The sequence below is a fragment of the Hetaerina americana genome, unplaced genomic scaffold (genome assembly GCF_022747635.1).
Source record: "Hetaerina americana unplaced genomic scaffold, ioHetAmer1.1.p SCAF_5, whole genome shotgun sequence".
NCBI lineage: Eukaryota > Metazoa > Arthropoda > Insecta > Odonata > Calopterygidae > Hetaerina > Hetaerina americana.
Genome location: NW_027287095.1, coordinates 1,390,226 through 1,414,286, shown reverse-complemented (window position 1 = coordinate 1,414,286; position 24,061 = coordinate 1,390,226). Strand labels below are relative to the sequence as shown.

Below are 24,061 nucleotides of genomic sequence, written 5' to 3'. Positions count from 1 at the left end.
CTTTTTATTCATATATACCCTGCAAGCCACCGCCAGGGTGTGAGGCAGGGGGTGAAGACACACTAGAATAATTTACCCAAACATGACCCTACCCCTGACGTTTGTTGAAAAGATGGATAATACATTTTCAACATCACTGCTAAAGAGATATCCTTCTAATGTATGCAAGAGCTTCAATCTGTAATTTAACCTCTGCTCCATGAGTGATTCCCAGCCTAGCTGATCTAATATTTTGGATACGCTTCTAAGTTTACCACAACAACGTTTTACAAATCTAGCTCCTCTGCGCGACACTCGAAATTCGAAAATATGATAATATAATTTTGGCCGAGTTTTAAGGATTATTTCAGGACGTGTTTTTTCCATTTTTAAAAACAAAATTAAATTTTAAAAGTTTTCATTTTACGAAGAAATGCAATCAACTAAGAGTACATTTTATCATGTCTATTTGCTCACCTTTTCACTAGCATGAAAACAACTGTACATCCATGCAGCCCTAACTACCAAATATCATTACTTCAATAAAATGATGAAGGATTGAACAGTTAATGCTTGCAGAACACAAAGAAGATATTACAAAACACGATGAGAAGAAAAATATCAAGGTAAACAGGACGTAAAAGGATTAGGTAAAATTCCCAACACAGACACGAAACGTTTTAGGGCAGGAATATTTTTTAGGAAATGCATTACGGATACTGACAGCGCAAATATTACTATGTGTTACTCATGATATGCCTCTGATCATTTTTTACTGCTGTTGACGAAGTCCTTCACATTTAAAATGCCTTTGATTTGCAACGAAGATTATCCCAAGAATGTGCAAAATAAATATCCATAAAAACGAAAACCGCTTTTATATATATATATATATATATATATATATATATATATATATAATATATATATATATATATATATATATATATATGTATATATGTATATATGTATATATATATCCCTCCCCGGACTACAACCTTAATAATAATTGCTCCAGGTAGGGTCACCCATGCCAGATAGGTCGAATGTTTGGAGCCAGACGAAAGGTAGTCCACGCAGCGTCTGTTCCTCAGTGAGGCGACTGCAATGGCGTATGACCCCAGAGGGGCGGTCAATAAGTGATGGTGTCACGTTAAAAACAATATTGAGGAAGGCAACGGGAAACCACCTCAATTATTATTCCCAAGATTTACATGATAGACTATACAGAGATTTTGAGTCCTGGCAACTACGGGGCTCGGCCCAATCGGCCGTGTGTCGTGCCCGGCAGCGGGGGAGGCAAGACATCCGCGGTCGTCATCCCACGAAACCCTTGCAAGGGAAAACCAGCAGCAAACGGACAGAAGACGCAGGAGAAGAAGACGAAATTAGTTAGAATAGGAACGTGGAATGTTACGACAATGATGAGGACAGGGAAATTGGAGAATTTTAAGCGCGAGATGGAAAGGGGAAACATCGATATTTTAGGTCTATGCGAGGTGAGATGGAAGGATAGCGGGGATTACTGGAGTGATAAGTATAGAATAATATACAGCGGCGGGGACGAGAGCCAACGAGGGGTTGCCATAGTATTTAAATGAAGAGGTAGGAAGAAGCGTAGTCAACATAGAGCAGGTAACGGATAGAATACTACTAGTGGAGATAAAAGCAGAACCGACGAACTTAGTTATTATTCAGGTATACATGTCACCGAGCAACCATAAGGAAGAAGAGGTCGATAGGATATACGATCAGTTAATCGCGTGTGTTCCTGCAGGGAAACATTTGATAGTGATGGGGGATTGGAATGCGACGGTAGGCGAAGGAAGAGATGGTGACGAGGTCGGGGACTACGGTTTAGGCACGAGGAATGACCGCGGGGAGAAAGCAATTGAGTTCTGCAGGAGACAGGGGTTAGTCATCACCAACACTTGGCTTAGACACCACAAAAGACGCAGGTATACATGGAAAATGCCAGGTGACTCAGAAAGGTATCAGCTAGATTATATCCTGGTTAGACAGGTTTAGGAACAGTGTGATAAAATCGCACAGCTTCCCGGGAGCGCATGCAGACTCTGACCACAATTTAGTCGTTATGAAATGTAGCGTCTGTTTCAAAAAGATAAGGCAGGGGTGGCGAGTTAGAAAATGGAATGCAGAGGCATTAAATGGTTTTAAAAGGAAGGAATACAAACAGGCGGTAGAGTAAATCATGGAGGATGGTAAAGAGCTAAGTACAATCGAAGAAAAATTGGAAATGATCAAGAAAGGGTTGTCTAAAGCCGCAAAAGACACTATTGGAACTGTTAACGCTAAAAGGACTAGGAAACCATGGATCACGGATGAGATGATTACTAAGATGGATGACCGGCGAAAATGGAAGAATATAAATACAGGATTAGGCAAAATGAAGTACAAAGAATTGAACAATAAATGGAGGCGGGCAACAAATAAAGCAAAAGAAGCATGGTGGAAGACGCAGTGCGAGGATATGGAAAGTCTGCAGAGGAAGGGTGAAATCGGTGCGCTGTACAGCAAAGTTAAATCGTTATCGGGAAGTAAGAAAGGAAGAGCTATGCTAACAGTTAGAGATAAGGCGGGTAAGGTAATAGTTGACGCAGGAAAGATCCAAGAGAGATGGAAGGAATGTATAGAAGAACTGTATAGTAAAGAACTTAGACCAACAAAGTTAGACATAGAAAAGGAACATGACGTAGAGGAAGATAGCTTAGGTCCAGGCATACTAGACAATGAGATAGAAAGGGCATTAAGGGAGATGAAACTAAATAAGGCCGTGGGGGTAGATAACATTCCCACGTAACTTTTAAAATTCTTAGGAAAATGTGGGAGGAAGAGGCTATATGGGCTGATCCGTAGTATTTATGAGGAAGGAATCTGGCCAGAAGACTTTGTGAGAGCAGTTTAAGTGCCTATTCCGAAAAAGGTAAAGGCTACATCATGTGAGGACTACAGGGTTCGTCCAGAAAATAAGTGGACCTGGGCTGGGCGCGCCGCTCCAGGCGCGCCCAGCACCGCTCTGACGGGCTGCGATTGGAGGGGGGTATGTTGGCAAGCGACGCTGAAAAAGGCAGTCGGCTCTGAGCTGTGGTGTAGTGAGGAGCTCTGTTAACGCGAACCTCCACGCTCGACCCACGTCACGGAACGCGATGCCGAAGTTTTTGGAACAGCGTTATTCCATCAAATTTGCGGTAAAGCTTGGGAAATCGTCTACCGAAACTGTCGGTATGATTAACCAGGCTTACGGGGAGTCAGCCATGTTCAGAAACATGATCTTTCGGTGGCACAAGATGTTCGTGGAGGGCAGAGAAGAGGTCGACGACGAGTCTTCGAGAGGTTCCCGATGATGCCTTCGTGGGAGCGTTCCAGGAATGGGAACGCCGCTGGAACAAGTGTATCGACTCATAAGGGTCCTATTTAGAGGAATATTAGCTTAAGATATGTAAAAGTGTAATAAATTTTTTTTCCTGAGCTCAGAACACTTATTTTCCGGACGAACCCTGTATACTCCCTTCAGTCATTTCATTAAATCCCACTAAATTAGTTCCAAGACTGCTGATAGAGGGTAGGGAAGCGTTAGGCAATCGAGTTTCAGGCAGGACAATAGGCATGTTAAGATGAAATGAAGGGATGAAGAATGTTTTGCGAAATTGAAGCAGGAATAATTGTAGGGCGGGGTGTTAGGCTTGCGTTTTCTTAGTCGAGACTACAGGTATTAGGTTTGGGGGGTAAGTTTGCGTAAGTTTACTCAGTGTTACTTAACACGGCAGGCTACAAAATAAAAAACCCCTGAAACAATTTGGAATACTATAACTAATTAAAGAGCAGATGTCGTAAAAGACAGACTACCAAATAAATCATAGCTCCTCTAGGGTAATAGAAGTATACAAATTCTACACGTAATTGTAATACACAGAAATGCTCACTGTTTAACACTGGCTTTCTCTGCAATTTGAATGGGCATGTAAGAGTTACTTAAGAGTGAAGTTTTCAGATAATTTTAATATATTTTGTTTCTAAAAATGAAAAATAAGTACAAATTTCTTAATATAAAGCCAGAAAATACATGTATACACCGTTCAAGAGATTGACAGTTTTATGAGTATTTTAATGCCGACCCGGTGGCGGTGGGGTCACGTCCTCGCCTGCCAGCCCACAGGTCGCTTAGTCGATTCCCGCCAGGGGGGGTTACCTTCACCTAGGGCTTAGGTGTTGTCGTAAAATGTCTATAATGATATAGATCATTATTATAAGCCCGATTTACAGGCCAAAGATGTTGCTTTCGGGTAAATTTAATCTGACATCACAAACCTTTATCATCAGAAGAGGGGCCCCATGTGGCATATATTGCTTCCAAACATTTATTTACTAGTATACTCAATAACTATTTCTTGGGAAACGTCCAAAATTTCCAGTGAGACTGCTTTACATAAATTTTTAATGCCTCTTCATAGGACGACTAGTGTAGTTAGCTTTCCAGATACACACAATTTTTTTAGTTTCCCACAAATATTGAAATCTGCAGGTTTTAAATCAGGGAATACGGGAAATTCAACGGTGAGGTCTTAGACCAGGCGTATCCTTGCAACTTGCAACACCTGAGGATGGTGTTAGTGAAGCGGTTCTTTGTCTTGTTGGTAGAAGATATACATTTCCTTAAAGCCCATGCATGGCAAGTAAATTGGATGTACGCCCATGTTTGGGTACGCTTGATCAGTAGTAGTACTTTCAAATACCGAGGAAGAAGCAATTTCCGTACAAGGCCTGCCGAATCAGTATGCATACATTTTTTACTGAGCTCTGCGAAAATGATATTATTAATTAAATCAGCTTATTGAATAAAATTGTTTGGCTAATCAAATGTAGAACAAAAGATAACATCCAATCATATAGACCCAGAAGATACATGGCTTCTGAATGCAGGTGCATATGCAACATTGATATTATATTTTTATCGCTAATGGAGAAATATTTCTTGCTCCTCAATTTTCTAAAATAATATTTATTTACGGAATACAACATAGAATGGCTTGAAAGTCAATGCTTTCACTTTTTAACTCCGGTCACAAAACTAAGTGTCCCTCAAACTTCAGATCCAAAAGGAAAATTCAACCAACAAAATTAAAATATAATGCTTTTCCGCTCATACATGTAGTCCAGGCATCAAAGCATTGCTCCAATGGAGATTTTGCAGACATAAAACCTAAACTCTGTAATATTTTGTCCCTTGTAAACCACAACAAGTGTTTGCTGTGCATACCTGCCACCTGTCATCTTAGCCAGTTGTTCATCGTGTTTAGGTTTGATGTTGAAGGTCCTAATGTCACTCGCTATTAAACCTTTGCGATATACTTGGAACGTCTTAGTAGACAACTATGGCTACATTTAACGAAATCTAATGCATTAATATTCAATAGTCACTGTATACATAGATATATATATATCCTCCCCAATATCACTGATCAAAAAAGGTACCAATTTAAATGTCAATGCGTATTCAGACAATAAAATATATATTATAATTGATTAAAAAATAATATAAAAATAACTGCTTGCGAATTTAATGCAATCTACTGTATTACCATTCTATATGCGTCAAACTGGTAATCTTTGGGAAACCACTGCAAACTGCGGGATTATCTTTAAGTGTCCCAGTACCATGCGAACAACCCTTTCCTTTCATCTTTGCCATATTCAGATATTCATTTTTTTAAATATATTGTTCATTCTACAAAAACAACAGTATCTCTCTACCCCTCAGCATCTTTCTCACTCAATTATTTATCTCCTTCGAATTTCTTTCATCAATTAGATGAATTAATTTCGTATCAAAATTACCTAATTACGAGATCACGGGGATCAAGATGGTGCGGGGGCTAACGTACTGGCTTCCCACCCTGAGGGCGCGGGTTCAAATCCCGGCGGTGTTGAATATTTTTCAGAGGTATCTCGATCCCTACTTGAGGTGCTTTGTGGAGGGCACTTTGAGGGAGTACGCCGTCCGTCGGATGGGACGTTAAACTGCGGACCCCTTGGCGTCTTTCGTAAAGAGTAGGCTAATGCCGACGCCGGGTTTCTCTCCACCCTACATCCTTTCCTGTCCATCCCCTATGGCGCAAATGACCTTAGCTGTCGGTCGCCTCCCCTAAAAACTACTACTACTACGAGATCACGAGTAACATGCCATGGGAGAAACCAGATGCTAATTCAACATATTGAAACAAAGTTTTTTAGTAACCATATATCATCGGACACCCGATTAATATTTAGCACAGTGGACTTATTGGAGTAGATTATTAATAAATGTGAAATTATAAATCATTTCTCTTGGTAAGGTTTTCCTACCACACTCTTTGTCAAAGGAATGAATACCATCTCAGTTAATTCAGTAACAATTTAATTCCAATTTTTTCCAAATACATACATTCACCAACATTTCATCTTAATACGATGAACAAATCAATCAAACCCATTTGGTTTTCGCTCACTTAAGTTAATCGAGTTATGCACCCCCAGGTGTTTTTCATGGGGGTCCGTGCTATCATTACGGCATTGCCATCAATCTACAAGTTGATTAAGTAGGTATGCCTAGAACTTACCTCCAAAGTTTCATTCAGATAATTCTTATATTATCTTATTCTTCTTAGGGATCACTCAGTTCAAGCCTAACCTTCCGATTTGCCCTACCCTGTAGCTGTCCAGAGATAATTAAATACTCCCTCGGTAACAAAAATATTTCGAACAACATGGCGCTATAATGGCGTCAAGAGTAAACATTTTGGGTGAACTATTAATAACTAAAACCAGCATATTAAATTTTGAAAAAGGACCAAAAAACTTCATTGCGATGTGAAATGTATTAATAAGGTCAGCTCAAATAAGTCATAACAGTGCTTCGCACCATTGATTTATTTCGTTAATAAATATAATATGCCTCTCAATATTCAAGACGGACCAAGTTTACGAACTTACGCTCTCTATATGGCAAACACCCAGGGATGACTTATTCCAATATCTAAGTCATGCGTAGAACAAGGTATGGGTAGTTGGAAAGTATTTAGAAAACATTGATGAAAGAAAGTAAAAGTGTTGGAATAGTGGGAATAATGCATATGTATATGATATGCTAGATTGTGAGAAGAACTGTTCTAAGTGACATTTTTAACTAACAATTATTAATGTATCCCACAAAAAATTTTATTAGTTCACAAGAATATGCAATGGTTTTCAGGGACCGTTGAAAGAATAAAGGGAAACGACAAACTACCGCTAACATAATAATAATAATTTCACTATCATTTGATTCTTTGAGACACGCATTTGGAATATGTCAACAAGTATGTTCCCTTCAGGCAAATTTGGTTGCTATTATTCTGAAAAATGTAGTGGCATAATGAACAGACAATGAGGAATGAAGAAGTATGTAGACGAGTAAATGATGAAAGGACAACATGGAGAAGTCTACGGTAAGGAAGAACTAAATGAATTGGACACAATTTGAGGCTCAATATATCAGTTAGAAACAAAACAGATTTGAAAATTGAAGGGACAATCCCGCGAGGAAGATCAATAGACAAGCATACAACAAGTGAAAAAGGAAGTAAAATAGAGAAGCTTTAAGGGTGTGAGGGAAGTAACTGTGAAAAAGGAAGGATGAAGGGGTGCAGTAAAAAATTCTTAGGATTGAAATACGGAAGAAAATTATGCTAAAACAATTCGTATTTGAGGAATTTGGTGATGAAAGACCAGGTTCAGTCAAACTTAAATTGAATGTTTGGTCAACGGGCTGTGAAAGACTTTGGTCGTAAAAATCAATACATTAATATATATATATATATATATATATATATATATATATATAATAGGAAAGCAGGAACTACAGACCATGGGTAGAGCTTCCCTCAAGTTGGGTACCAGAACTTCCTTGGAAACGCACAGAGGAAGGATCTGGCCCTGATGTGTGAATTGCACATGTCGTTGGACTTATTGTTGGGTAAACTCTACCGACACTTACCAAACTGGCGTTTGGGTAATTTCAGTTGATTACTGCCCGTGTTTATGGTTTATATATATATGCTGCATATCATATATCGATATGTTTATCAAGGTACGTGATTGCATTAACCCCCCATAGATTTCAGTACAAATTACGTTTCCTTGATAGCTCAAGTGATGAGGCCCGGCGAGTCGAAAGATCCGTGGTTCAACTTCCGGTCAAGGAAATATTTTTGCACTTTTGATCTGCTCTATTCCGCCTTCCCCACCTCTCCTATTTTCGTCCTTTATAAGTATTCCTATCCATTTTCCTCATGTCTGTATTGATGTGAATGAATATATATATATAAATATAAATATATATATATATATAATGCATAATATATATACCGTATATACATGTATATATATTCATGATATGTATTACACATTATATATAATATATATATATATAATGCATAAAATTTAGCACTAGTGGACACAGACAAAAACACAGAAACACACAAAAAAGAGACTCACTAAGTTTAGAATTTTCGGTGGTCGCCGCCACCTTCATCAAGAAAGAGAGGGACAGAACAGACAATAGTTCTGTCCCTCTCTTCCTTGATGAAGGTGGCTGCGACCACCGAAAATTCGAAACTTAATGAGTCTCTTTTTTGTTTTTGTCTGTGTCCACCCGTGCTAAATTTTATACATAATTATTCACGTCCGTGAGTACATATATATATACATATATATATATATATATGTGTATATATATATATACACACATATATATAATTATATATATATATACCTGTATACATATATATATATATATATACAGGTCCCTCCCCGGACTACAACCTTGACGTGGTGGAAGGGCTTGTGCGTTCCGATGACCCCTAGAGCTGTGCTGGCGGGAGTAATAAAAATTGCTCCTGGTAGGGTCACCCATGCCAGATAGGTCGAAGGTTAGGAGCCAGACAAAAGGTAGTCCACGCGGCGTCTGTTCCTCAGTGAGGCGGCTGCAATGGCGTCTGACCCCAGTGGGGCGGCCAGTAAGTGATGGTGTCACGTTAAAAACACTATTGAGGAAGGCAACGGGAAACCACCTCAATTATCATTCCCTAGAAAAATATGATGGACAATAGAGATATTTTGAGTCCTGGCAACCACGGGGCCCGGCCCAATCGGCCGTGTGTCGTGCCCGGCAGCGGGGGAGGCAAGGCTTCCGCGGTCGTCATCCCACGAAACCCTTGCAAGGGAAAACCAGCAGCAGCAGGACAGAAGACGCAGGAGAAGAAGACCAAATTAGTTAGAATAGGAACGTGGAATGTTAGGACAATGATGAGGACAGGGAAATTGGAGAATGTTAAGCGAGAGATGGAAAGGGGAAATATAGATATTTTAGGTCTATGCGAGGTGAGATGGAAAGATAGCGGGGATTACTGGAGTGATAAGTATAGAATAATATACAGCGGTGGGGACGAGAGCCAACGAGGGGTTGCCATAGTATTAAATGAAGAGGTAGGAAGAAGCGTAGTCAACATAGAGCAGGTAACGGATAGAATACTACTAGTGGAGATAAAAGCAGAACCGACGAACTTAGTTATTAATCAGGTATACATGCCACCGAGCAACCATAAGGAAGAAGAGGTCGATAGGATATACGATCAGTTAGAGGACATGATCGCGTGTGTTCCTGCAGGGAAACATTTGATAGTGATGGGGGATTTGAATGCGACGGTAGGCGAAGGAAGAGATGGTGAATAGGTGGGGGACTACGGTTTAGGCACGAGGAATGACCGCGGGGAGAAAGCAGTTGAGTTCTGCAGGAGACAGGGGTTAGTCATCACCAACACTTGGTTTAGACACCACAAAAGACGCAGGTATACATGGAAAATGCCAGGTGACTCAGGAAGATATCAGCTAGATTATATCCTGGTTAAACACAGGTTTAGGAACAGTGTGATAAATTCCCACAGCTTCCCGGGAGCGGATGCGGACTCAGACCACAATTTAGTTGTTATGAAATGTAGCGTACGTTTCAAAAAGATAAGGCAGGGGCGGCGAGTTAGAAAATGGAATGCAGAGGCATTAAATGGTTTTAAAAGGAAGGAATACAAACAGGCGGTAGAGTAAATCATGGAGGATGGTAAAGAGCTAAGTACAATCGAAGAAAAATTGGAAATGATCAAGAAAGGGTTGTCTAAAGCCGCAAAAGACACTATTGGAACTGTTAACGCTAAAAGGACTAGGAAACCATGGATCACGGATGAGATGATTACTAAGATGGATGACCGGCGAAAATGGAAGAATATAAATACAGGATTAGGCAAAATGAAGTACAAAGAATTGAACAATAAATGGAGGCGGGCAACAAATAAAGCAAAAGAAGCATGGTGGAAGACGCAGTGCGAGGATATGGAAAGTCTGCAGAGGAAGGGTGAAATCGGTGCGCTGTACAGCAAAGTTAAATCGTTATCGGGAAGTAAGAAAGGAAGAGCTATGCTAACAGTTAGAGATAAGGCGGGTAAGGTAATAGTTGACGCAGGAAAGATCCAAGAGAGATGGAAGGAGTATATAGAAGAACTGTATAGTAAAGAACTCAGACCAACAAAGTTAGATATTGAAAAAGAAAATGACGTAGAGGAAGACAGCTTAGGCCCAGGCATACTAGACAATGAGATAGAAAGGGCATTAAGGGAGATGAAACTAAATAAGGCCGTGGGGGTAGATAACATTCCCGGGGAACTTTTAAAATGCTTAGGAAAATGTGGGAGGAAGAGGCTATATGGGCTGATCCGTAGTATCTATGAGGAGGGAATCCAACTGGAAGACTTTCTGAGATCAGTTTTAGTTCCTATTCCGAAAAAGGTAAAGGCCACGTCATGTGAGGACTATAGGACAATTAGTTTGATATCCCACGCAGCTAAAGTTGTTCTCAGGATCATAAACAAAAGGATAGAGAGTAGGGCAAATGATTACTTAGGGGATGATCAGTTTGGGTTTAGGAAGGGGAGAGGTACGCGTGATGCCATTGCAGTAATGAGATTATTAATCGAGAGGAATATAGAACACAACCAGGAGGTATTTGCCTGTTTCGTAGATTTCAAAAAAGCGTTTGATAGAGTGAATTGGGAAAAACTAATGAGTATTCTGCAGAAAATAGGAATAGATTGGAGGGAAAGGAGGCTAATCCGCAACCTGTACATGTCTCAGACTGCTCAGGTGCGGGTGGGAAACGGGGAGTCAGGATGGGCAGTGTTAGGAAGGGGTGTAAGGCAGGGTTGCCCATTATCACCGTTGCTGTTCAACCTGTATGCAGAGGAAATGATCAAAGAGGCATGGGAAGAACTAGAGGTAGGAATGAAAGTGGGCGGGGAATTCGTAAAATCAGTTAGGTTTGCTGATGACAAAGCTTTAGTTTGTCAGTCAGCCAAGAGGCTGCAAGCATTGCTGAGTGAATTGGAAAGTCAGTGCGACAGGTATGGGATGAGAATCAACATTAATAAAACAAAGGTTATGCGATTTTCTAGAAAGAAAAAGGGCAAGCTTAACATTAAAATAGGAGGGCAAAAACTAGAGCAGGTAGAACAGTTTACGTATCTCGGTAGTGTTTTGGACCAACACGGTCAAAGTAGTAGGGACGTAAGGAGAAGAATTGCGCTAGGCAAAGAGGCTTTCACAAGGAGGAGGGAGTTGATGACAGGGACTTTGAGTAAGGATGTTAAGAAAAGACTCGTAAAAACTTTGATATGGAGCGTAGCTATGTACGGTGCGGAAACGTGGCCATTGAAGCAGGAGGATAGACGTAGATTGGAGGCTTTTGAAATGTGGGTGTGGAGAAGAATGGAGAAGGTGAAATGGACAGAGAAGAAAACAAATGAGGAAGTACTTGGTATGGTGGGCGAAGAGAGGGGTTTGTTGGGAGCAATCCTATGGAGGCAGGAAAAGTGGATAAAGGGGGTGTTGACCGGCAGTGGGATGTTGAAGACTGTGATAGAGGGTAGAATGTTGGGCAAAAGAGGAAAGGGAAGGAACAGGATAGGAATGTTGGACGGGATGAAGGGAGGAAGAAAGTACTCAGAGATGAAGAGGGACCTGATATAGAGTAGGATGATGGATTTTGTGTTTTGTTAGGAGTAATAAAATATCTGTTTGGTGGTTAGTTGTGTCCATCCAAAAACCTACCTTAACCGGTAGATTACCTTAAAAAAAATATATACAGGTATATATATGTATATATATATATATATATATATATATATATATATATATATATATATATATATATGTTTATGTATATACATAAACACAGTAATCAACCCGAAGGTCGGTTTGGTAGGTGATAGAGTGGTAGAGTTCACCCAGTACTAAGCCCGACGTCGTGTGAAATTCACACCAGGGTAGAGGGGCCAGCTCCTTTCCCTGTGGCGGTAATGGTTTCCAAGGAAGATATGGTACCAGAAAAATCACATGGCTTGGGTGTGTGTATGTATATATATATATACCCAAGTCATATATATAAAATAGATGTGCGTGCATATATTCGTATATATACACACAAACATACCGCGGCAAGCACAATCACTGGAGTAATTTGCTATGCAGTTATCATGATAACAAGCATTGTAGGGTTTTAGAAAACGAGCATCTCGGGGAAAGAAGAAACGTAATGCAGTAACGGAGAGACCAGAGTTCAGATCGAGGGAGAGGGATTGTTTGTCAGCGCGGATATCGCCGCCGACACCATTGTGACTGTCCATCCTGGCGGAGCGACTCAACCGAAGCCGCCGGACGAGCTAAGTCACGGACCCTTGACTGTGACCTTTTTTTTTCAAAAATTCACGAAACCCTCCCCTCACGTCCCCAGGGCCGAACTGAAGGGCGTGGATTACGGGTCCATACAGCAGTGAACGAGGGCGAGCAGCAGAATACCTACGCCGTCGCCGGGATGGTTTGTCTATCCACGGGGCAAATGGAGGGAGCCGAGCGAGCGGGCATGCGGGTTTTTTCGAGGGAGTTTCACCGGGTGGGGATGGCTTTGTGCGTGGGCGGATCGGCGGGGGGGCGGGCGAGGCGGCGGGCCGGGAGGATTGGAGAGGGAGCGAATGAGGCAGAATGGGAGCGGGAGGGAGGGAGACAGACCGCAGCGATGCTTCCGGAGGGCGGAGACGCAGAGCTTGTGGACTCCACCGCGCAGTGCAAAGCTCCTTTTTTAGACGCTGTTTTTTTTCGTTCGAAATGCGGGCGGAATGGAAAATGCGGAGAGCTGTGGAGTGAGCGGAGGAGGGAAAAAGGGAGGGAGTGAGGGGATTGAGGGAGAGAGAAAGGGAGAAAGAAAAGGTCGGCGGAGGGCGGGACGAAGAGACTGACGGACGAACGGCTTCATTTCAGGCGAAATTTAGATAGTTTAGTCCGGTTGGTGATCCCCACGGGGGAGGAGTGCAAAGAGGAGGGAATTTCCTGTCGGAGAGACAGTCGAACGAACCGCTGGACGATTTTCAAATCCATTAAACTTTGCTCGATTGGATTTTTATGCTTGTAGAAAATCATTTTCGCCCTTTCTAAACTAATAAATTATTGTTTTCATTTTAGAATAAAAGTGTTGTCCCATAATCCTCACGTTTCGAATACTATCTAGTGACTATTGACCAAACTGAAGATATGACTCTTGGAAAAAATAAGTATACGCATATGGCACTCAATTAGTGAAAGTAATTGTTACGACAACCACATACGTCGTCGGGTTCACGCTAAACTCGCAAAGGATTCTCACTAGGAATGATTTTGAAAATGTGTCATTAGCCCCATCGTCCTACGGTAGGCTATATCATGTCAATAACAATAGAGAAATTAAGTGTAGAACTGATGGATTTGGGATGACATTTTTTCCGCGAACGATTAAGGATCTGGAATAGCTTGTCCGACCGCGCTATAGGATGAAGGTATTCCAGGTCAAAATTAGTCCGGTGTGTGATCACCCACTGCCACACACTCTTGTGGTGGCTTGAAGGATACTGAAAACTAAACTAAGCTAAAATCGCTAAATTATTCCCTGGATCGCAATATTTAAGAGAACTCGTCTTTCCTGCTCGACCGGACGATTAGCGACGTGTTTTCGTCACCATGATTCTGAATCAAAAAAATGGGAAACATCCTGAAACTTTTAGGATATAAAGATTTGGTCTCTGGTTATGCATTTGAGCTTTTAAATTAATTTAGTATTTTTCTGTCAAAAATTATAATGCAGCAAAATCATTTAAACAATAATGATATTTCTAATTAAACCACCATTGATTTTGAAAATTGAAACAAGAAAACAGACATACCAATAAGTCTTTTGGTACCGTGTCAAGTGATGAAGCATTTAAACATTTTACTTTACACAGTCAAAGGAGTCTCTGTATTTTTTTCTAGCACAATGGACACTGCGAGATTTCCGCCCATGGGGTGGCGGTGCTTCTCGTGCACATCATGAGGACAGGGTAACCCTTTGGTTTCTGCGTTAAATGGGGAAAAATGGAAATAGAACAAAACTTCTCCTCGGCGATATAAGAATCGTAATAAAGGAATAGAGATGACCAGCACGACCGTAGGTAAGAGGAGGGGGAGAGGAGAGAGTCTGAAATGTGCCCTCAAATCCATGCCTTGTGGTTTTCTGTAGGAAGCCCATGAAAGATAGGTCTATCGTTGCCCTATATACATGTGATTTATCGTCTTCGCAGTGGTTTGTCCTTTTAGCAAGTAACTGCGTTTAGGACTGCGATATATGGTGACTTCTCGCATAGAATATTTCGCGAAGGCAAACCGTCATCCGGTTTTAGTCGCTGGCGAGCTTTTCAATTCTGTCTCTCGATACGCACGCATCCAGAGATCTTAGAGAAATAGGAAGGTTTAGGGACGGGCGTTTCCCTTCCTCGCATAGTTTAGGGAGGGAGATTACCTTAGGGGTGCCATAAAAATAGCGGGCACCAACTATCAGTTCAGAACAAACAAAAGTTCCTTTTACATTAAAGCCCCCAGAGTAATATCTCGGACGAGTTTGGTGCCTGAACCAATCCACTAATAACACTCAAGCCTTGGTGTGGAGATATACCAGGTATCATCCGAGATGAGCGTGGGAAAACTCTGCCGTGGACATAATAGATGAAATAACTTGGTGTCCTCCCTCCAATCGGGTGGATGAGCACAGAGGGAGGGAGAGTATGGCACACGGGAGGGGAATCGCATTCTTGGCAATGGTATGTGGAAGGGGACCCCCTCACTCTATACCTGCAGTGTCGCCAGTTTTGTTTCTCAGCATAAGGACGGATCTCACTCCTATCTTCAAATAATTCCCTATAATGCCATCCCGTCGCTATCACGCCACAATCAGATACGACCACTCGCCGCGCGACGGACCAAGCAAAGAGCAACTCCCTCGCATGGCTCAATCAGTGACTTCCCCTTAGGGCCATACACACCTTACACTGCGAGTTCCCACACAAGGGAAGAGATGATGAAGAACTTGATAGTTGGCAAGGGTGAGGAATGTAGTATTGTTCTCTATTTCTCCCATTTTTTATGATGTCTAATTCGATGCTCTCGGTTGTTCGGCAGTTCTATCGCAAGAATTCCAACTCGGCATTGCTAAAACTCGTGAAATCCTCCTCAGTAAAAGGTGCTAAAACATTCGATCATTCGCTGGCAGGTGAGGTTAGCACTGGGCAATAGTCTCTTTTCTCCAATCCCTCTTGAATTAATCGCCGCCCTATCGCACAACAACCGTAATTGGCCCAAGTTACCCAAACAACATTGTGCAAAACGAAACAAGGGGGTTTAATCACGATGCCTCGACGTTTAACATAAGATAAACTCAATATAATGCGCATATCTCAATTAGTATTAATGTGCAAAAAACATGAACATTTTATTTGATGTCGCGGCTGAAGGATTGGAACATATAATACATAAAGATTAATTCCAACGGTCACATAGAGTTTAAACGTGGAAGTCCAGAATTTAAACCTTGGAATCTGATTCCTGGAATTTTAGAGACAAAATGAGTCACATGCGGTGCGCTGGTGCGTAAATGGATAAGGAAACGCTCGTAGGATACCACAAGCGGGGGGGGGGGGGGCAATCAAGTGAAGTGGGATACGCAGGAGAAGGGGGAGGATGGAAAGCTGGAAATGGAGAAGTGAGTGAATACCGGACTGGAGAGGGAAAGAGAGTGGAGAGAGGGGGGGACGGAGGATGGGGAAGGGAGCGAATTTGTCTTTGATGCGGACACCTCCCGGCGCAGTCAAAGGTCTCAAACGGCCCATGCCGGCGGGTAGCGGTAAACGCAGGCAGGCAACGAGAGGGCGGGCGAGTGAGTAGGTTTCCCGACTGCTTCTCCCCCTCGTCCCTTTGAGAGAAGATATGCCCGGCCACGCCCTCCCACGTCCCTTACAACGAGTCCCCCCGCCCCCGGATAAAAACCACAGTGAGCTAATAATTAGAGCGGCTCCCAAGCGCCACGAGAAGCGGTCGGGCACATCACACCCTTCCCACACGAACTGTTTCTCCCGAATCATCATCCCATGGCTCAGCAACACCGAGGACGCTGTTTTCCGTGGAGGCAACTGGAAAGAGTGACGGATGGATAGATTGGCTGAGATAAACAATATTCGCAATAAACACCACAAGGTTCCCAATTTAATGAGAGGTGTAGGATGCATGGCAGAATTAGTGAAAAACCGCTAATATCCTTAAGTGACCACGACAGTTGGACCTAATGTGGCAGACAGTTTGGCACCTCACTAGACTGACAGCTCGAGTGCACTGGTTCGAATCCCGTATCAGACGAGGCTATTTTGTTCCTTTTACATTAGTTGTATGGGAGAATCGGGGTATGTACCTAAATTGAAAATCTACAAGAATTGTGAAACATGAAACTGAACTTCGAAACCCGGGTGGAGTGCAAAGAAAACATGGATGAATTAAAAAGATAAAGTTTTCTTCATAAAATGAATCGATTCCATAAATTCAAACCTCAAACAACCAATTATAACATAATTGAACTAATAAACATCCATCATCGATAACAGTGGAAACATTTGAACAGATCACGAGGAATTTATTTACTGTAATCTAATTTCGGGATTTAACTTAGTGTATTGTAATGAATATAAAGAAAGTAACGAATATAGTATTAGTCTTCTCAAAATGTCGATAGACGCCGTCGTAGTGCCAGAAATTTACTCATTACTTTTGAGTTAGTGATTTCTTTTTAACTTTCAAACAATTTCTCATTATTTGGATGATAAGTGAACTCTCAATGCAAAAAAATGGAAAGAACATGTAATGCTAAGAAAGATCTCTGTGATGGCGCCCCAAGTCAAGTGATGTACGGGTATTCCTTCCGAAATGCGAAATTTAACCAATCGCTATATGACAAGCTTTCACCACCGACTCGTTATGACGCCAAACTTGACGCATAACTGTGACCTAATGACAACAAGATATTTCGATTTTTTCTTTATGTTCGTGCAATCTGGTGTCATTCAAACACTTAATATATGAAGTTATCAAAATATTTCAAAGATTTTTTACCAGTATACGCTTCAAGATATCTTTAATTTCTATGCAGTAAAACTATCTAAAGGAGCATGCACAAATCAGTGTTCGAAAAATGGAACATAAACTAAGAAAAAGAAGAATATCAAGTAATACCAGAAGAACAAAAATAAATGATTCTCGTTAATTGGACGATATTAGTGATACAAAAGATTCAAATAAAGACAAGAGCGCTGTTCACCAGTCTTGAAAGCCTTTATGAAGCATAGAGGGTATTTTGTCATTCTCCTATTGTAAAAGACGTTTTCCGTACAAAAACAACACTGTAGTATAAGAATTGGCTTATAAAAGACGGTCGTAGAGACAGCATTCGAAACTTGCAAGAAAAGTGAATTACATTAGCGATCAGGTCTGTGTGTTATTTCAGGGATATGTTTTTTTAAAAATGATATCGATTCATAAAATTTAGACTCCATTTTCTTTTAAGGAGTAGTTAAATAAAGCTACTGCGCAAGTACTGGATTCGTAGGAACTTTCAACGAAAGAGAAGTACATTTTCATTGAAAGAGTTATGGACAAACCCATCCAAGTTTAGCTTTGTGTGAGAGTGTATACCAGTAAAAAATTTTGGAATCATTAATTTAGCCCAATAACGAGAGATAAATCATATGATATCAAATATATAAGCACGGTATGCAGATTTCGACGAGAGGTTGATGGGCCGCTGACTGAAATTTCCTTCGGACGACTATCCCACCACTGAGCATGAATACATTTTGAATGGTCGGGTTCAAAGATTAGTGATAGATGGAGTTAGCTCTAATACGGTACAAGATAATTCAGGTGTTCCCCAGGGAAGTGTAATCGGACCTCTTTTATTCCTACTTACCGTTGACGACATTTACTCCATAGTGACCAATAAGATACGGTTATTTACCGACGATGCAGTGGTTTACCGTGATATCCGTAATCCTGAGGATACAGCAGTTTTGTCAGATGATCTTAATGCTAGACAACGCTGGTGCGACACTTGATAATTAGAATTAAACTTAAAAAAGTGCGTAGTCATACATTTTTGGAAAAAGACCAATTCCCACCCGAACGCCCACTGCATCGAGAACACCGAAATTGAAAGTGTAGACTCAATTCAATACCTAGGCGTTACCCTCACTCACGATCTATCCTGGGTTAAAAGCATACGGAGAATATGTGTGCAAGCTAACAAAAAATTTTGATTTATTAGAAGAGTACTTGGTAAATGCGATGAAAATATCAAAGACAAATGTCACCGTTCGCTGGTTATGCCTGCTTTAAAATATGCTGCAAGTATATGGGATCCTCACGAAGTTGGATTAATTTCCGAATCGGATCGCTTGCAGCGTAGTGGAGCGTGATTTGTAAGTTGTTATGATACACTCAGTAGCGTATCCAAACTATTGGAGCAGCTAGACTGGGAATCACTCACGGAGGGAAGGTTAAATAACAGACTGAGGCTCTTGCATACATTGGAAGTATGTCCCTTTAGCAGTGACGTTGAAAATGTATTATTACCTCCATCGTACTGGACAGATCATGCTAATAAAATTAGATAGATTAAGAGTAGAACAGATAGATTTAAGATGCCATTTTTCCCACGAACGATAGGGGATCATAATAACATTGTTTGACCGCGGTAGGGTCATGTTCGGGGAAATTGTTCTGGCGTGTATTAACCCCTTGCCACACACCTTAGCAGTTGCTTGCAGGGTATGGATAAATAAAAATACAAAGCAATTCATTAAGACATGGAACTGAACGCTGAATATATTCGTTGGTTGTAGACGATTGCATGATTTCACTGATTGCAAGAATGAATTGTATGGATTAAAAACACATTCGACATGATCTGGGAAAATACAAGTTCGAAACAAATTTTCCGAATGAAACTAAGTTCAGAATACCTGTAAATCTCTCCACTTCACTCGCGCCTTATATTTCTAGTTGAAAACGGTGCAACCCTATAATAATCATGCAATATGTGGTTTCTGAATTCGCAGATAAGGTTTCTTTGAATATTTAAATACACAATTGACTATAAAGCACCATATCAGTTCCTCTTGAGAAAGGCAAAAATTAAATATTTATTCTTGTTTTCCCTTCTCAGGGAACTAAATGTGAGTGAAAAAATATCTCCCGCACTTAATTTGGTGAATTTTATCCTCGTTTTTCGTTTCGTTTCAAAGGAAATGCCGTGTGCTATAAAACTCTGGACGCCTTAAACAAATGCGGTTACACTGTAAAAGAATAAGGCGGCCATGCTGGGAAGAATATTTCTTGTCGCATGGTTTGACGCATGCCATTCAGTTTCGGCACACGTGTTGAGGGAAGAGTTTCGAAGCGGGACAGCGGGAGAAAGGGGGCCGGAGGGGGAAAGGGGAACAGAGGGGAAGACGAGACGAGGAGCGGCGTGGAGGCGAGGAAATTCTGACGAGGACGGGCATGCGTATGAAATCCATGGGATGCAAGCATCGGATTGGCGGAGAATGCAAATGCTGGCTGCCGCCAAGGCTGGAGGGAGAGCGAGGGAGGGATGGAAGGGATCGGGGCGAGAGCGGGCGGGAGCGGGCACGGTCGCCGCGCCGCCGGCCACGCGGCCTCCCGAGCCGCCTCCTCGTTTCGGCGAAATTCGAATCGGCCGTCCCGCCGCCGCCCCCCTACCTCCTTCCCGGTAATCCCAAAGGCAGATCCCCGCCGTCGTCGCGTGCGCCTGGGAGAAGTTTCGCCACCCTCCGCGCGCGCACACACACATACACCGACCGGGTGGAAACAAAACAGAAACGACCGGGCGATAACGGGAGGACGGGAAGAGAGACGAAGGGGGAGTAGGAGACCCACGTGCCGCCTCGACAGTGCTGCCAACCCGACCCGATGCCACTCCTGCCCTCCCTTCGTCGGGTGCGGTCGCCCGACCCGCAATTTTGCCCGCCGCGGGACGACTGGCCCCGCACCACGGAGGCGCAGTGGGGCGCAGCTCTGGAAGAAGAGGGGGGCAGATCGTGCCATCTTCCCTACCTTGACAGTGGCGGTGGGCACGTAGAGGGGCGGGTCTTGGCTCGTGGACGTCCTCCGGATCGAGGTCCTCTCGAAGGATGGACTCTTTGGGTGGCCGGGAGGGGGCCCCACGCGGAAGCCCTTGGCCTTCACCCAGAAGCGGAATTTGGAGTTTTCGGCGCTGTTGGCGCCGTCCGCCCCGGACCCTCCCGACGACTCCCCGCGCAGCGTCCGGAGAATCCGGGCGTACTTCCTCCGGGTGACCGTCTTTGTCTTGGCGGCGTCGCCGTAGGTGGCCACCACCCACGGTTGGAAGTTGTCAAACATCTCGCGGGAGGCGGGAGATCGGCGACCGCTGGTGCCGCCGGAGGACTTCCCGAGAGAGGACGAGGGCCAGTCGCCTCCGGAAGGGGCGTTGCCTCCTCCAGAGGCGGCGACGGCGTTGGAGGAAGAGGCCGGGACAGAGAAAGCGCTTTCCGCCCGTCGTCGGAGGCCGCGTTCCATGTCCGGATCACTCAGCCGACGATTCCCCGACACTGTCCCCTTATCTCCCTTCGTCACCCCTTTTCCTTCGGGGGAAGAATATGAGAGAAACGCCCCACGAGTATGTGAATGTGGACTCAAAATCACTCACTCTCACTAACAACACAACAAAATACACGAAACCACACAAACACGAGTGTCGGTGTTCAGAACCTCGTGGCCACTGGAGGAGCTGTCGTTATTGCCGAGTGCTTCCGTAACATAAAGGAACAAATGAAGAATTTTTCTGAACTTATGTTATTGGGAGGCACTGGAGGGATTTGCGGTACGAACACCATTATCCGTTGGGTCCGCCGCGAGGGAAGCACACGAGACCATGTCTGCACGTTAGAACCACAGGACACACGCGAGTTCTCTCTGTATTCTTACGAACTTTCCTCCTTCAATTCTGCACCAAGTCCGGCGCACCACCGGCGAAGATCCCCTCACTTCCCCGTCAAGACGGAGGCAGACGGATGGGTGTTGGCACCGAAGAAAACCGGGTGTGAACGTATTTTCCAGTCGGACGAGTTCTTTGCTGCCACTGCTTCCTCTTTCCCCTGGTGACAGATATAAACAAACGTCTTTGCGTTAACCACGTGTTCCGCTTACTTGGTGTCCAGCGACGCCTTTCTCCGCGTTCCTCAACGGTGAGGGAGCGAGAAAGGGGGAGCAAAGAGGGGGTGATATAAAATTTAAAACTCTTCAATGGTTCTAGAAGGTGCGCGGAATAGTTTGTTCACACGCGTCCGATCTGCCGGACGCACCGAGAGAGTTTTTAGGGACTGGAGAGGAGTCGGTAACGCGAGTTCTCAAGTTCACCGCGACTGCGAAAGGACCCTCGCTTCCCCTTCTTGTTTTTGTTTTTACCTGTTCATTCCCCCTTTCCTCCCGAAAACGCACAGACGTCCGTCCGACGCGAGGGAACGTGAGCAAAAAGCGGCGAGACGAGACGTGTGGATTTTTTTGTTTTACTTTCGGATGGGATAGGCCCCGACACGCGCGTGTGCCCCGCTTAGTGCCCCCGACGCACTCGGTCCCCGCAGGAAAGAAGACAAAACGGAAGCGGACCCGCCCCCCGCACCTCACCACCCTCCTCACTCTTTCCTCTCGTTCCCACCTCAAATCCCACTCCACCTTCCCGCGCCCACTGCCGAGAAAAACAAAACACCGACGAAACGAGACCGAGAGGTCGTCTTTCTCGAGAGAGAGATAGAGCGAGAGGGAAACGTGGAGGAAGAATATAAAAAGAAATTGACAGGTGGGAGAGAAGAATGCCACCCAACTCTTTCTCTTTCGTATCCCACCCCTCGCTAACTTATACGTACGACTTTGACGTCTTGTGATTCCATGTGCGAGTGTGGGTGGGCACCTGTGTGTGTATGTGTGTGTATGCCCGTATATCCCCTTTCGCTCGGCACGCAAGGAAAACCCTCCCCGTGTGGGTTGGCACGGCGACGTCGTCGGCGGGATAGCACGCGGAAGGAGGCAGAGTCCTCTGACGGGGAGACAGAGCGCCCCGGCGTGCGTGAGGTGCGCGTGTGGGAGACTACTGGCTGGTAGAGGGAGTGAGAGAGAGAGAGAAGTAAGGGGGGAGGGGGCGGAGGGAGAAGTAGGGAGGGGGGGGGCGAAATTCGCCGCCACAGTCCCGGCCCGTTCCGGACGCGATGCTTGCTCGCCTGCGCTCCTTCCCCTCCCCCGCCCCTCCTTCCGCCTCGCCCTCCCCCATCCCCGACCTCCACCGCCGCAAGCCGCCGACCCCCTCCCCTCCCTCCGCCCCCCCTTCCACTTCCAAGCGGCGTGACTGCTCCCCGTCCGCCGCCCCCCCTTCCGACCCCGTCCCCTCGCTCCCTTCGTCCCCTTCCCCTCCATCCGACGCCCCGTACGCGGGACACGGAGCGCCGTACAAACCCTCACCCTCCCTCCCTCCCTCTCCGCCGCGCCCTCCTCCTCTTCCATCACCCCGCCCCCAGGCGGCAATCCAGCCGTGGCCGCCCCCTCCCCCGCTCTTCCCGAACCCCCCTCTCCCCGCCCTCCCACTCTCACGACCCACGGACCCGTATCCTCCCTCATCCAAGCCAGCGACGCACTCGGCCCCGCGCACTCACTCTCTCGGGGACCAACGCCGCCGCCCCACACCACAGCGCCGCTCCGCCGCCCTGCATCCCCATCCACGGCTTCCCTCTCGCTCCCCCGCCCCGCCTCCCCCCCATTCCCCGCACCCAGAGATAGAGAGAGAGACTACTCCCACACCACCGCTTCTTCTGAACGAGGCGAGCGACGGGCCGGCTGGCGCGCTCTGCCCCCCCACCCCCGTCCTCGACGTTCGTATCCCCTCACGGGATGGTCGCCCTCCCTCGCCGCAATCGCCCTTCTCCCTCAACATCTCCCACCCTCCACTCATCGCTCTTTTCCCACCCGGGACTCCCTCCCCCAACCCTCTGCCTGCCGAGACTACAATACGAATTCAGTTACTTTTACAGGGTCTCCCAGAATGTGGCCCAAGATAAAAGAATGCCTGTCGGCTAGAATTTTTCGTGATCAATCTCTCCCGAAATAGTTTCATACACAGTTGGTACGAAAAGAACAAACGCTGTTTGACCGAAAAGCACTTTCTTTTTCGATCATTCCGCACTCAGCAGGACTCGGGGGTGGGTGATCGAAGGGTGTCAACCCTGTGGGAGCTGACAGTAATTCTACGTGGCATTTGCGAGCTTGAGATGACGACCATGGCGACTGAGGAACAAACTTGCGTTACCATGGTGACCGTCAGCATACCGCTAGAGAATGTTCGTTTGAAGATGGCTTCCTGAAATTTTCAGATAAAAAAATGCAACGAGTATATCTAACAAATTTGCGAAAGACCGGAGTAACCACGGGAAAACCGAAGTTTTATTATGAGGCTTCTAAAGCTTTCAAAATGCCCTCAAGGCAAAAGAGTGCAAGGGCTGTTCAGAGTAAGGTAGTTTAACATCTATAGAACGCGAAT

The 24,061-nt window shown here is 44.4% G+C and overlaps 1 protein-coding gene across 1 annotated transcript in view; it reads right to left on the bottom strand.

Annotated features, from left to right (window-relative positions):
- Positions 1-21,054, bottom strand: part of LOC139693482 (uncharacterized) — a 575,772-nt gene extending 554,718 nt beyond the window's left edge. Inside the window, exon 1 of the mRNA XM_071591659.1 lies at positions 20,578-21,054. Within this exon, the coding sequence (XP_071447760.1) occupies positions 20,578-21,054 (477 nt within the window). The remainder of the gene's footprint in view (positions 1-20,577) is intronic.
- Positions 21,055-24,061: the final 3,007 nt, after the last annotated feature.